We start from the raw sequence: 13,410 nt of genomic DNA on the forward strand, positions 1-13,410 counted from the left end.
GCCATGAGTTTGAGGCCATCTTGGGCTACATAGTGAGTTCAAGGCCAGCCTGAAGTACACAGTGAGAGTCTTAAAAAACTAAGTAAAAATAAAATTAAAAAGTCTTCAGCAAAAAAAAAACCCCAAATTTTAACCAAGCTTCACATTCTATGTAAAAAACAAAACAAAAATATTAAAATGGATCACATACTTGACACCAAAAAAGGAAAAACTGATGAACTGGACTTCTTCAAAATGTTAAAGCTGCCAGGCATGGTAGCACACATCTGTAATCCCAGCACTTGGGAGGCTGAGGCAGGAGGATCACTGAGAGTTCAAGGGCAGCCTGGGCTACAAAGTTGGCTTGAACTACACAGCAAACTGTGTCTCAAAAACAGAGCAAAAAAAAACCTGTTATAAAAACAAACAAAACGGGGCTGGGGATTTACCTCAGCGGCACAGCACCTGCCTGGCAAGCACAAGGTCATGAGTTCGATTCCCGGTACCAGGAAAAAAAACCAATAAAATAAAAAATAAAAAATAAAAATAAAAACAAACAAAACAACAAACTTACCCTATTATACAGATGAAAACTACCAGCTACCATGTGTGAGGCCCTAGGTTCCAACCTTAGCACTAAGAAAAAAAAAGGCCACAGATTTAAAAAAATGTTTGCAACTTACACATCTGATGAGGGCTGAGGATCTAGAATGCATAAGGAACGCTTTTTTTTTTTTTTTTTGACTTTTTGAGACAGGGTCTCATTATGCAGTTCAAGCTGGCCTTGAGCTCACTTTATAGCCCAGGCTGGTCTTGAACTCACAAAGATCCTCGTGCCTCAGCCTTCTGAGTGCGGGGATTACAAACATGCATCCTTAATGCCTGGCTACTTTGATAGATTTTTGTCAAGATTAAAAAGTTATGACTCCCTCAGAGCACCCTTTAGTGGTTTGTTTTGTTTTGTTCTATTTTGTTTTGGTTTTACTTCTTAGTTTTTGAACCAGAAACAAACAAACAAAAAGTATGAACACTAGGATTCACGAGTAAGCAAAATTAATCCATAGAGCTGGACACTGGAATTGCTCTTGGCTCTGGTTAGCAAAGGAAGGACCTGGGCAGGGTTAGAGGGAGATTTCTACAGCTGTGTGGTCTAGACGTGTCCAGCCTACCATGTGTGGCTATCAGGCACTTAAACTCTGTGGGGCTTCTTACTAAGGAAGGACATATGAATCAGACACCACTTGGAATATATTATCAGGAAACAAAGTATCTCATTAGCTTTTTTTTTTTTAAGGCAGTGTAACATATTATCAGGAAACAAAGTATCTCATTAGCTTTTTTTTAAGCAGTGTTGCTATGCATCTCCCACACCCCCCTGGCCTTGAACTCACTGTGTCTGTTGCACAGGCTGGCCTCCAACTCATGATCCTCCTGCCTCAGCCTCCTGAGTACTAGGATTACAGATGTAGAGTTTAGCACTCCATGGGTTCAATCCCTAATACTGCAAAAATCAATCAATCAATGTCTTAAAATTTTTTTTTAAATGAAAAGTGAACTGTCCCTGGCATGCTTACTCTTGCTGCACAATGCCCCGTAGCAAGACCTGCCCCAGCGGGTCACCCTTTGCCACACACTGAGCCCAGCTCTTGGGCTGCCCAGCCTCAGAAGCTAAATGAACTCCGTTCCTTGTAAATGGCTCTGTCTGTGGGATTCATTATAGGAGCAGAAAACGCAGTACCACAATTAACCCCTATTGAACTCTACACTCACCCACTTACGATTGGTGCAGTTTGTTGGTGTGGTTTGCTGTGTGCAATTAGACCATAAAGCCCGGATCACCACCCAACATTCCCTCCCTGCGGGAATCTACAGCCTGCGAAAGACACCGATTCAAAGACTTCCCCAGCAGTAAAAGCTGCAATGAAGAGTCTGAACGAGAAGCTCTGCTGGGGGAGGCTCCCACTGCTACCTCCAGGGAAAACACTGGCCAGTGCTCATTTGTGGGTGTGTGGGGAAAGCACAAAGGGAATTCTTATTCATGGCTATCAAACGCTCTCAGGAACACAGGGAACATCTGTTTTTCTTTTTTTCATTCTTCTTTTTTCATTTTTTTGTTTTTTGAGACAGGGTTTTGCTGTGTAGCCCAGGCTGTTCTCACACTGGTAGCAATTTTCCTGCCTCAGCCTCCAGAGTGCCGGGATTATAGGCGTGCACCACCACGCCTGGCCACCTGGCTTTTTCATCTTGTCCTTTTCCTTTTTTTTTTTTTTTTGTACTAGGGACTGAACTCAGAGCCTTCACTAACTCTCCAACCCCCTACCCCTTTTTGAGTCAGGGTCTCATTGTATAGTCCAGGTTCACCTTGAACTCATAGTGTAGTTGACACTGGCCTTGAACTCACGATCCTCCTGCCTCAGCCTCCTGAGAACAACAGAGGCTGTTTCTGAGTGCCTGAAGTCCTTGGGCCAGGAGGCCCCCATGCTGCAGGTGTCCTCTTGACACACTGGTGTGGAGCCCACGAGGAAAATAGCACAAGAGTCAGGGGCAGAGCCAACTCAAACCCGCACCCTTGACAGACTCCTGTCAGGGCGCGCATTAGAGGCCTAGAGCTCAGCTTTCCAGGACCAGCCCCGCCTCAAAGGCAAGGCTGAGCACAAGACAAGCTCCTGTCCACCCACTCAACAACGAGCAGGGGGTACCAATGAGTAACCAAGGAAGCAGCTTCAGAGCTGAGCCGTGGCAGCCGCAGGTCACATTCCCCAAAGGGAGAGAAGCCAGCGAGGCCGCTTAAAAGAATCTGGTTTCAAAGTTCTTGCTTTTACCCATCGAGCAAATCCAGGCATCTGGCGTGACAGGGCAGAAAAGCAGCTACATGTGACCAGATCAAAAAGCAGAGGGCAGCCAGATGGGGCGGTGCACACCTGTCATCCCAGCACTGGGGAGGCTGAGGCAGGACTGCTATGAGTTTGAGGCCAGCTTGGGCTACATAGCAAGACCCTGTCAAAAAAACAAAAAGAAAAAACAAGTGTTTTTTTTTTTTAATTGAAATTAAAAGTTTAAAAAAAAAAAGAAGCTGGAGGGCAGGAGTCCAGGAGCTTGCCACACCGAGATTCCTGGAGCCCCACTGGGCTGCTGTGATTTCTCCACCCACCCTCATGGCTCTGGAAGGCTCCTCAGGCCTTTATACCCACAGTACCCACTAGGGGCCAGACACGGCCAGCCGCTTGCTCCCGGCTTCCTGACTTACTGCAGCTTCCGAAGGGCAGAGTAGGAGAGAAACAAAGGAATGGAAGGAAGACAGGCCAAATGCTCAGGAAATCCCTGTCAGGAAATCGTGGACAGAGTCACTTTCTTTTGAGGCCTGGCACCTCAGAGGTCAGGGGCCTGAAGCAGGCAAATGACCTGCTTTGTTTACATGCAGACATAACAAAGGCCAGGAATGTTGCAGAGGCCTGATATAGTATCATAAAACATGTCCACTTGGGAAGCAACCTGTCTTAGAGTCCACCAGCTTGAGGGGCCACCAGAAGGGCAAAGGTGAGGCTTGGAGACTGCGGGGGAGGGGAACACAGGGCAGCAATGGGAGGGAGGAAGGGAGGGAGGGAAGAGCGCCCTCCCTTCATCCGGGTCCCATCTGCTGCCCAGCCTTGACCTCTGGGCTTTCTCAGGAAGTGAGGCAGAGATGGTTAAGTACTCCACACTCTCTAGATTTCCTAAACCTCCAGCAAGTTCAACAACTTTGTGATCTTCATTGAGAGTTCTAGCCAGAAAGGCAACTGGAACTTCTCCAACTCTGACACCCAACATTTAAAAAAAAAAAGACAATCTAGTTCTCAGAGACACAGCTCCTCCCCCCTCCGGTGCCCAGGCCCACACACCCCACATGGTCCTCGAGGCTGCACCCTGGCTGGGTGCAGCAGGCTGCAGGACTGGAAGGCCACCCCACACTGAAGACAACCCCTCCCATATTTCACCCAGAGCCAGCTCCAGCCACCCAAGAACCTGTCTCAGGGCTGGCACAGGTGGCTGACCCGATGCCTGACCACATCCGGGCCTCCAGTCCTCTCTCTCTTTGGCCTGGGAACACAAGGAAACAGGCCCAGGAGTGGTGGCACAAGTGAAAGCAGCACCCGCCAGCAGCGATGGTGACAGGGGAGACTGCTAAGTTTAGTGGCCAGTGTAAGGGACTTGATTCCCAAGTTGAGGCCTGAGGGGGGCCCAACTCAGAGCCAGAGTGCTGGGGACACAGCCCAGACCTTGGCTCCTGCCCTTCCCCTCAGAATAGACTGCTTGAGGCTCAGACTCCTGGCCTGGGTGGACTCTGGAGTCCTGGAGCGGATCTTGGACTCGGTACAGGGCCGCCGAAGCCACCGGCAGCAGCCCCCAACCCCGGCCAGGCCAGCTTTTGGCGTTGCTAGGGTATCCGGGAAAGGGAGGGTGCTGGAGCGCGCGGTGCTCCCCAAGGCGCCTCAGCGGCGGTCACCCAGCCTGGGCGCGGACAGCTCAGCCCTGCAGGACCCCTCCCCCCAGCGTCCTCCCAGGGGAGGCCCAGCCCCTCCCCCCTTCCCCGCCGGTACCTGAGCGGGCGAGCGCGCTGCAGCCTGGCTTCCTGCACCCCCCGGGCGAGGCGGGCCCCTGCCCCCTGCGCCCCCTGCACCCCCAGCCCGGGGGCGCGCAGAGTCGCGAGGCGCAGCATCCCCACGCACAGCGCCATGCTCGCTCGCCCGCCGCTCCCTACCCAGCAAACTTTTAAAGCCGCCGAGGCGGGGCGCGCAGGAGGCGGGAGCGGGAGGGTCCCGGGGCGGGGCGAGGCGTGGGAGGGGACGAGCCACCTTTGCGTGGGACCCCTCACCCCCAATCTCCCTTACTTTCTCGTGGATCCGAACGCCCAGGCTGCATATGCCCTCCCCAGATAGGGTCCTCTCCTGACCATCAGGTACCTGGGGCTGCGCGACCAGGAGTTGGCTAATTTCACGATGGTTAGGAGCGGGCTGCTCCTGCCCCCACCCCATTTCGCGCGCGTGGGCCATGTGAGGACGCCTCAAGTTGTGATCCGGGGAAGTGCGCCCCTGAGTTCAGCGCGAACAAGGGTCCGGGGTGCGGGGTGGGGGCAAAGGGACCGGGCGTTCCCTGGGTGCCTACGAGCCCGCGATCAAGTCCCAGCGGAGCCCACCTCCGGTCTTGGGGCGCCGCGATCTCACGTCCGTCCTCCCACCCGCTCCCAGCTGCACCCCACCTCATTGTGCTACCACCGTGATCTTTCCAGGAAGCTTCAGGACCGGGACCCGTGTGTCCTCTCCCATCTGCCCCCTAAAACCCAGTTTCCCGAGGTGCGGACAGAACCGCAAACAGGAAGCACCTAGGTGTGAGGCTCAGCCCTTTTGCACCCCCACCTCTCCTGCAGCTCCTTCGGGTCTCCTGAGGCCCGGCTGCAAGTGGCCCAGGAAGCCCTGGGTCAGCCCGACCCTGAGGTCAGTGTCCTTCTCTGGCCATCCCTGGGGCTGGGGCTGGCTGGGAAGGTGGCACTGGGTACAGAGGTTTCCGCAGTGTACCCGGGTTCCAGTCCTGGACCAGCCGGACTCTTCCTAAAGGAGGAGAGGGAAAAGCGGGGGAGGGGGCCCCAGCAGGGGTCCCCACTTCTGACTTGGAGGCGGAGAAGCCCGCCAGGTGGCGCTGGCAGAGGCCGCAGTGTGGCCGGGGGAACCTTTGCCCTGGCCTGGAAACAGTGGCTCAGCTGAGGTCATGAGGAGTCCACACGGCTCCTCTGTTTGATCCTCAAAGTGACCTCAGACCTCCTGGAGCCCTGGCTCGGGGGGACAGTCCCGATCCAAAACCCTATGAGGACCTGCACTTGTGAGGATGTGGCTTCCTGAGGACTGTAACAGGGCACACGGCTCTGGAGCTGGCCCAGGGGACACCCATGGCTGGGGGACCCTAGATAAATTATCGCCCCCTCTGAGTAAATCATTGCTCCCGCCTGGCTTCAGCCTTGACCTTTGCAGTATGATTCTCATCCAGGCAGATGCTGGTCTACAGGCCCTTGTACTGTAACCCTAGCATCGAGGAGCCTGAGGCAGATTCCAGGTCTGGGCCACCACAATTTTTTAAAGTGTTTCCTTTGGGAGCATAGGATGGCATGGGTGGGAGGAAAGGAGAACTTCTGCTTTTTGTTTGAAAGCCTTTTTCTAAATTTTCTTTCTATTTTTTTGGGGGGGAGGAGTGGCTTCACATTGAGCTATATCCCATTTTGTTTTTATTTTCCAAAGAGGGTCTAACTAAACCCCTAAATTGCCAAGGCTGGACTCAAACTCACAATCTTTCCTGCCTCAGCTTCCCAGACTGCTAGCGTTATAAACATGCACCAACGTACCTGACTACCTTGTTTTATTTTCTAAAGTGTGCAATTTGTTTTATTTTCTAAAACATGCAACTTTGTTTTATTTTTTATTTTTTGGTTTTGGTTATTTTCCGGTACTAGGAATCAAACTCACGACATTGCGCTTGCCAGGCAGGTGCTGTGCCGCTGAGCTAAATCCGCAGCCCCCTTGTTTTGTTTTTAGTAACTGGGATGAACCCAGGGCTGCACTTGTATTTGGCAGCATTCTACACTGAGTCCTATGTATTTTAACTTAATACAGCTTTATATTAACAGCCCTGAGAGAGCTTCTTGGCTGGAGACATTAATCAGTTATAAGGATTGATGTTTGATGAAGTCCTCACTGTTAAGAAAGTTCTCACTGTAGCTAGGCATAGTGCTGTATGCCTGTAATTCCAGCATGTAGGCGGCTGAGGCAGGAAGATCGCCCTGAGTTTAATAGTAGGTTAGACTACACAGTGAGACCCTGTCTCAAAAAAAAAAAAAAGAGAGGAAAAAAAAGAAAGATCTCACTGTTAAGTAAAAAGAATAAAGAGGTTACTTGGTCTGGGCAGCCTCTGGGCCACTCCCTTTTTGTGAATGACCGTGAACAAATCTCTTCTCTCTGGTGTAAATGTTCATAGTTTGCTTTTTAAAAGTGGCGTGTGGAAAGGAGCCCTTTGGAAGCTTTGTCCTCACTGTCTGCCTGAGAGCAGCTCCTCATAGGAAAGAGGGGCTGTTGCCAGGCTAACGCTCTTCCCTGTGTGGGGGAGGCCTCGGGTGCCTGCCCACCAGCACCCCAAAGAAGAGGGGGCACCACCAGCTGCGGAGAGGGAACAAGACGGGAGGGGGAGGAGGAGTGCGTTTTACTCTTGAAGAAGACGCATAAAAGAGTTGGAGAATATCACGCTTGTGTTCCGCCAACTCGGCCACTCAGATCCAGCAGCTAGCGCCCAGAATGGACCCAGGGGCAGAAAAAAACCAGATAAACAAGGCTGACACAGATTGCTCTGAAGACGGATGTTTCTGTTTTTCAAACTGAAAGTGAAAATAAGGAACTTGCTCTGAGCTGCTTTAGTTGCAACAAATGACGACGATGGATGCCCAACCAGGCAGATGTGATCTTATGACTTTGGGGTGCTGGAGGGAACCCAGGGCCTTCCACATGCTCAGGCCCTCGGTTACTCTCAGCCCTGTGGTTTGTTTGTTTGTTTGTTTTTCGGGAGAAGGTCTCTGCTATGCAGTTCAGACAGGCCTTGCACTCACTTTGTAGCCCAGGCTGGACTCGAACTGGCAATCATCCTCCTGCCTCAGTCTCCCAAGTGCTGGGATTACAGGCATGTGCCGTCACGCCTGACAAACTTTTCTATATTATACTTCATTATAAAACTGCTAAGTCTCACTGTAGCAAATCTTCAACAAAAGGAATGATAAAAATATGTACATTCATGCCGGGTGCAGTGGTGCACACCTGTTATCCCAACACTTGGGAGGCTGAGGCAGGAGGATCACCATGAGTTGTAGGCCAGCCTGGGCTACATAGTGAGTTCAAGGTCAGGCTGAACTAGAAAGTAAGACCCTGTCTCAAAAGCAACAACAACAAAACCCACATATTCTTCCATACCTTTTCTTAGTTTCACATGAACATGTTAGGCGCATGTATGTGCTTATCTCCTTTATATGTTTTTATAGAAAAGACATGATGCTGGATCACTGATGAATTCCAAGTCCCTAGATTAGGTAGTAGGGTTTTTTTGTTTTTTTGGGGGGGGGTTGGTTTTTTTTCTTTGCAGTACCGGGCATTGAACTCACAACCTTGCGCTTGCCAGGCAGGCACTTATGCCACTGAGCTACATCCCCAGCCCTAGGTAGTAGTTTTGATCAGTGTTTTTTGTTTGTTTGTTTGTTTGTTTTGGTTCCAGGAATCGCACTCAGGACCTTGTGCTTGCCAAGCAGGCACTTGTGCCGCTGAGCTAGGTCCCCGGCCCATTGATCAATGTCAATTTGTTGACAACTGTCTGTGGTCATATAAGACATCTCCTTGCAGTTGGGAACACATATTGATGTATTTACAGACAACAGGGCTTTGTATCTGCCACATCCACACGCTCCTCAACTGACTGTGGGGTCGCACCCGGATAAACTCATCCTCCATGGAAAGTATGGAAAATTGAAAAATGTGCTTACTGCCTGGAACCCATGGAGCATCCCAGCTTAACAATGAAGCTCCAGAAGGCACGGACTGTCCTCTTGGTGACGGCGACCTGCAGTCGCTCCCAACCAGCATCTGTGCCCACAGGAGAAGACCAGACACCAATTTCAGGTCCAGTTTCTGTGGAGTGCAGTCCAGGTTGGGGATGAGGCTGCAGAGGGCAAGGTCCTGGGTTCAAAGGCCAATGCTGGAAAAAAAAGTTGATCTGCTGAATGTGGGTCACCTTCACACGGTTTTAAAGTGGAAGAATTGGGCCGGGGAAATAGCTCAGGGGCAGACACACCTGCCTGGCAAGCACAAGGTCCTGAGTTCAATTCCGACTGCAAAAAAAAAAAAAAAATTAAAGTGGAAGGATTGGAAGTTGAACTATTGGAAGTTGAGGACTGTGCTCTTCAATGTTTCTGAGATAATGAGACATGAACGTGTGTATATATAGATATACAAACATAGAAACAGAGTTAGGGTGTTATGGTGGGGGGAGACAGAGGGAGAACAAATCATGTGGCATCTTACACAGTGACTTGTGGGTTTTTGAGACAGGGTCTCACTGTGTAGCCCAGGCTGACTTTGAACTCATGGTAATCCTCCTGCCTCAGCCTCCTGAGTGCTGGGATTACAGGTGTGTGCCCCCACACCTGGCTCTTGTGTATTTTTTTTTTTTTTTTACTTGATCATCTATTATAAACATCTTTTTTCTGGGCTAACTTTATATTTCTTTTTTTTTTTTTCAAGCATTTCTTTTAGTTGACTTGTCCATGCCTTTTTTTTTTTTTTTGGTACTTGGAATTGAACTGTGGACCTCATGCTTGCCAGGCAGGTGCTGTGCCGCTGAGCTACATCCCCAGCCCAAAATGCTTCTTTTTTCTTTTCTTGTTTTTTTTTTCCGGTACCGGGAATTGAACTCATGACCTTGCGCTTGCCAGGCAGGCGCTATGTCGCTGAGCTAAATCCCCAGGCCCAATCTTATATTTCTTATTCATTCTCTTTAACTGCCAAATAATGTTCCACAGTAACATTGTATAAATGTATCCTATTAAGGGCCTTCTCTTTTGATGGACTTTACTTTTTTTTTTTTGGTGTTAGGGATTGAAGCCCAGAGCATTTTACTACTGAGTTACATCCCCAATCCTTTTTATTTAATTAATTAATTAACTATTTAATTAATTTTTTGTTTTGATTTTTTGAAACAGGGTCTTGCTATGTAGCTTAGGCTGGCCTTGAAATTACTTTATAGTGCAGGTTGTCTGCCAGCTTGCCGTGATCTTCCTGCCTCAGCCTTCTGAGTGCTGGGAGTGTGCACCACCATGCCCAACTTAACTAATTAATTTTGAGGCAAGCTTTTATTAACTTACCCAGACTGGCTTCAAGCTTTTTCAAATGTATTTTTGGTGCTTAGAATTGAACCCAGGGCCTTCAACTTGCAAAGTACACATTATCAATCATGAATGATCCATACATTCTACCACTAGCCCAAGCCGCCAGACTGGCTTCAGAAGTGGTCCTCTTGCGTTAGCCTCCGGAGGAGGGGCTATGCCTAGCTTGATTTCAAATGTACTCTTCATCTCGGTTTTTTTTTTTTGTTTGTTTTTTTGTTTTTTCCGGTACCGGGGATCGAACTCACGACCTTGCACTTGCAAGGCAGGCGCTGTGCCGCTGAGCTAAATCCCCAGCCCCTCACATGTACTCTTAATTACAGACTAAAGACTCATACACTCGTATGTGTATCTCTTTTCAGCCTGTTTATTTTATTCCATTGATCTATGTATCCATGACTGCGCTCTGTGTGTATGTGTTACTGGGTGGGGAGCGAACCCTGAGCCTTTGCACTGAGACACCCACCCTTTCGAGGCAGGGGCTCCTGCCTCAGCCTCCCAGTGCTGAGATGACAGCTATATGCCACCATGCCTGGCTATCGTGGGCGTTTTACAGAAGGATAGATAGAAACCTGGGTGGGAGCACTGACCGCTAAGACGGCCTTAGATCTTGCTGTGACAGCACTGGCCTGGTGCCGTGGGGTTTTCAGGGACTGGCGCCTCCTGTCCTCATCCTAATCTTTGGCTCCTGGAAGGCCTTGCGGACCACGTTTCCTTGGAAGCTCCCCGAACACTCTGGGGCCTTAGAGCACAAGGGCCTGGATTGGGGCAGATGGTTCCCAGGGGTACGGCTGCCGACAGGGGACAGACTTCCCCTTCTCCAATGCTGCACGGTCAAAACTCACCTTCCTCAAGGTGAACAAAGCGGCGCAGCCCTCCCTCTGCTGCCTGACTCCCTGCTGCAGCTCTGCTTGTCTGAATTCCATTCATTCTTCAAAGCCCAACTGGAAAACCACGGCCTCTGTGAAGCCGCTTTGGGTTTCTGTTTCCCCAGCTCGTCTTCCCCACCATGCTGGGAGGGGGCCATCTTTCTTGGAATGCATTCATTTCCTTGCTGAGACTGTTATTAAGTAATTGAACCCTCTGAGTCAATTCCTTTACCTTGTAACGGAAATAATGCGGTCCTTGTAAGACTGCTGTGAGGACCGAGTTAGAAGACACCACAGAAAAAGTGAAAAGGAACAAATGTAAAACACAGTCTTAGGCACCAGGAACCCTCTTTTTTTTTTTTTTTTTTTTTCCTTTTTGAGACAGGGTCGCGCTATGCAGTTCAGGCTGGCCTTGAGCTCACTCTGTAGCCCAGGCTGGTATCGAACTCGAAACGATCGCCCTGCCTCAGCCTCCCGAGTGCTGGGATTACAAGCGTGCACCACCTCGGCCCACTAGGAATCCTATTGCACGTTAGTTGGACATTACTACACACAAGCATGCGCAGAGCCCTATAGGTTTGCACACAGATTTTATCTGTAGAAGTATGTGTTAGGGTATTTATCTTTTTGCCTTATATGATCACTGTTTGTGTGAACTGTAGGCTCTGTTGAGGCAAAAAAAAAAATAGGGCTCATTGAAAATAAATGGGATTTAGAATCAAGAGATTTGACTTGCTGGATGTAGTGGCACATGTAATCCCAGCATTCATGAGAATGAGGCAGGGCCAGGGACATAGCTCAGCAGCACAAGTACCAGCCTGGCAAGTACAAGGTCCTAAGTTCGAGTCCCGGTACCAAAAAAAAAAATGAAGGTGAGAATGAGGCAGGAAAATTGCAAGTTCAAGGCCAGCCTGGGCAATTCAGTAAGACTCTGTCTCAACTTAAAAAAAAAAAAAAATTAAAGGGTTGGGGATGTAGTTCAGTAGTAGAGTTCCCAATCTCTAGTATGACAGAGACAGAGAAAGAGAGAGAGAGAGAGAGAGAGAGAGAGAGAGAGAGAGAGAAATAGCAAGAAAGAGATTGATTTGGATCCATACTTCAACCAACACTTGTGTGTCCAAGAACCAGTTGCTTTTTCTCTCAGAATTTAGGGTTTCTTCCTCCATAAGAGCAGGGTAGGACCACAAGCAAAAAAGCCTTCTTGTCTCCTCATGCACATTATCAAGATAATGGATACTCACTGGCCAGAGTGGCACACACCTGCAATCCTAGCACTCAGGAGGCTGAGGCAGGAGAGGTGCTGTGGGTTTGAGGCCAGCCTGGGCTACATAGTGAATTCAAGGCCAGCCTATGCTATATAGTGAGACTCTCCCCCAAAACACAAAACAAAACAAAAAAGATGGGTAAGACAATAAGCCTGAAAGTATCTTCAAGGGGAGCCAATGCTTACCAGAAGACAAACTTAATACATGTTTAGGGTACAGACTACCAGTTACTCCTTTGGACTTTAGACTTGTGTGTGTGTGTGTGTGTGTGTGTGTGTGTGTGTTTGTGAGAGAGAGAGGGAGAAAGGCTCTCGATATGTAGTTCAGGCTGGTCTTGAACTCACTATGTAGCCCAGGCTGGCCCCAAACTTGCAGTAATCCTCCTGCCTCAGCCTCCTGAGGGCTGGGATGACACGCATGTGCCACCACACATGGCTTATGAAATTTCTTTTAAATTGTATCTATGACTTAAACACATTGTTCCATTTAAGACTAATTTAAGAAATATGCTATTCTGTGATTCACATAAAATTGCGTGAACAAGGGGGAGATGATTATTCACAGTGGAAGAAACTTGTTTTAGGAAAAAAAGATGGCTATGACAAAGCGTGGGTTCTCACAGTCCACCAAGAGGACAGGGACGCTCGGGGCACACCGGGGAAGGGACGGCGACTTGCAGCTGGAGGGGCTGCTCTTACCAGGTGCGGTCGCTGCAGTAAGTCTGCGTGTCCCACGCATCTGATCCTCCCCAACTACCAGTCAGATGCTTTCATTATCTGTGTTTCTCATAGGTCCACAGGTAAGGTCTAGGCACAGGGGTTCATGGGCAAAGAGCAGCAGCAGTGCCAAGATTCACACCAGCTGGTCCAGCGCCAGAGGCCCCGCTGAGCCAAGCTTTGTCACTCTGATAATAGACGGCAAATCTCTGGCTCTGCCCGAGCCCTGGGAGGGCCTTCGAACTCAGCCCGGGGTTCCCTGTGGCCAGGGGAGGCTCCCTGAAGGACTAGGGGTCAGCTAGGACAGAGGGCGGGTGGGAAGGCTGGACCACCGCAGAAGAGCGAGAGCTGTGGGGGCCACGTACTTCCCCAGGGCCCACCTCACCAAGTCCACGGAGAGATGCCCGTGTCCTAGAGGTAGCTGGGTGTTTGAAGGATTTGAAGCAGAGAGGCTTGGTCAGCTTTCTGGAAAGATCATGGAAACTGCTCACGGTGGTGCATGCCTGGGATCCCGGCATTCCGGAGGTGAAGCAGGAGGATCGCTACCAGTTTGAGGCCAGCCTGGGCTACATAGCAAGACCCTGTCTCAAAAAGCAAACAAACAAACAAAAAACTCAAACCAGCCGGGCGTGGTGGCGCAC

General features: G+C 49.8%; 1 protein-coding gene across 1 annotated transcript in view; it reads right to left on the reverse strand.

Moving 5' to 3' along the window:
- Acsf2 (acyl-CoA synthetase family member 2) overlaps positions 1 to 4,718 on the reverse strand; it is a 30,489-nt gene extending 25,771 nt beyond the window's left edge. Inside the window, exon 1 of the mRNA XM_005394171.2 lies at positions 4,557 to 4,718. Within this exon, the coding sequence (XP_005394228.1) occupies positions 4,557 to 4,693 (137 nt within the window). The 5' untranslated portion in view covers positions 4,694 to 4,718. The remainder of the gene's footprint in view (positions 1 to 4,556) is intronic.
- Between the last annotated feature and the right edge of the window lie 8,692 nt (positions 4,719 to 13,410).

The sequence above is a fragment of the Chinchilla lanigera genome, unplaced genomic scaffold (assembly GCF_000276665.1).
Source record: "Chinchilla lanigera isolate Chin_1 unplaced genomic scaffold, ChiLan1.0 scaffold00050, whole genome shotgun sequence".
NCBI classification, from domain to species: Eukaryota; Metazoa; Chordata; class Mammalia; order Rodentia; family Chinchillidae; genus Chinchilla; species Chinchilla lanigera.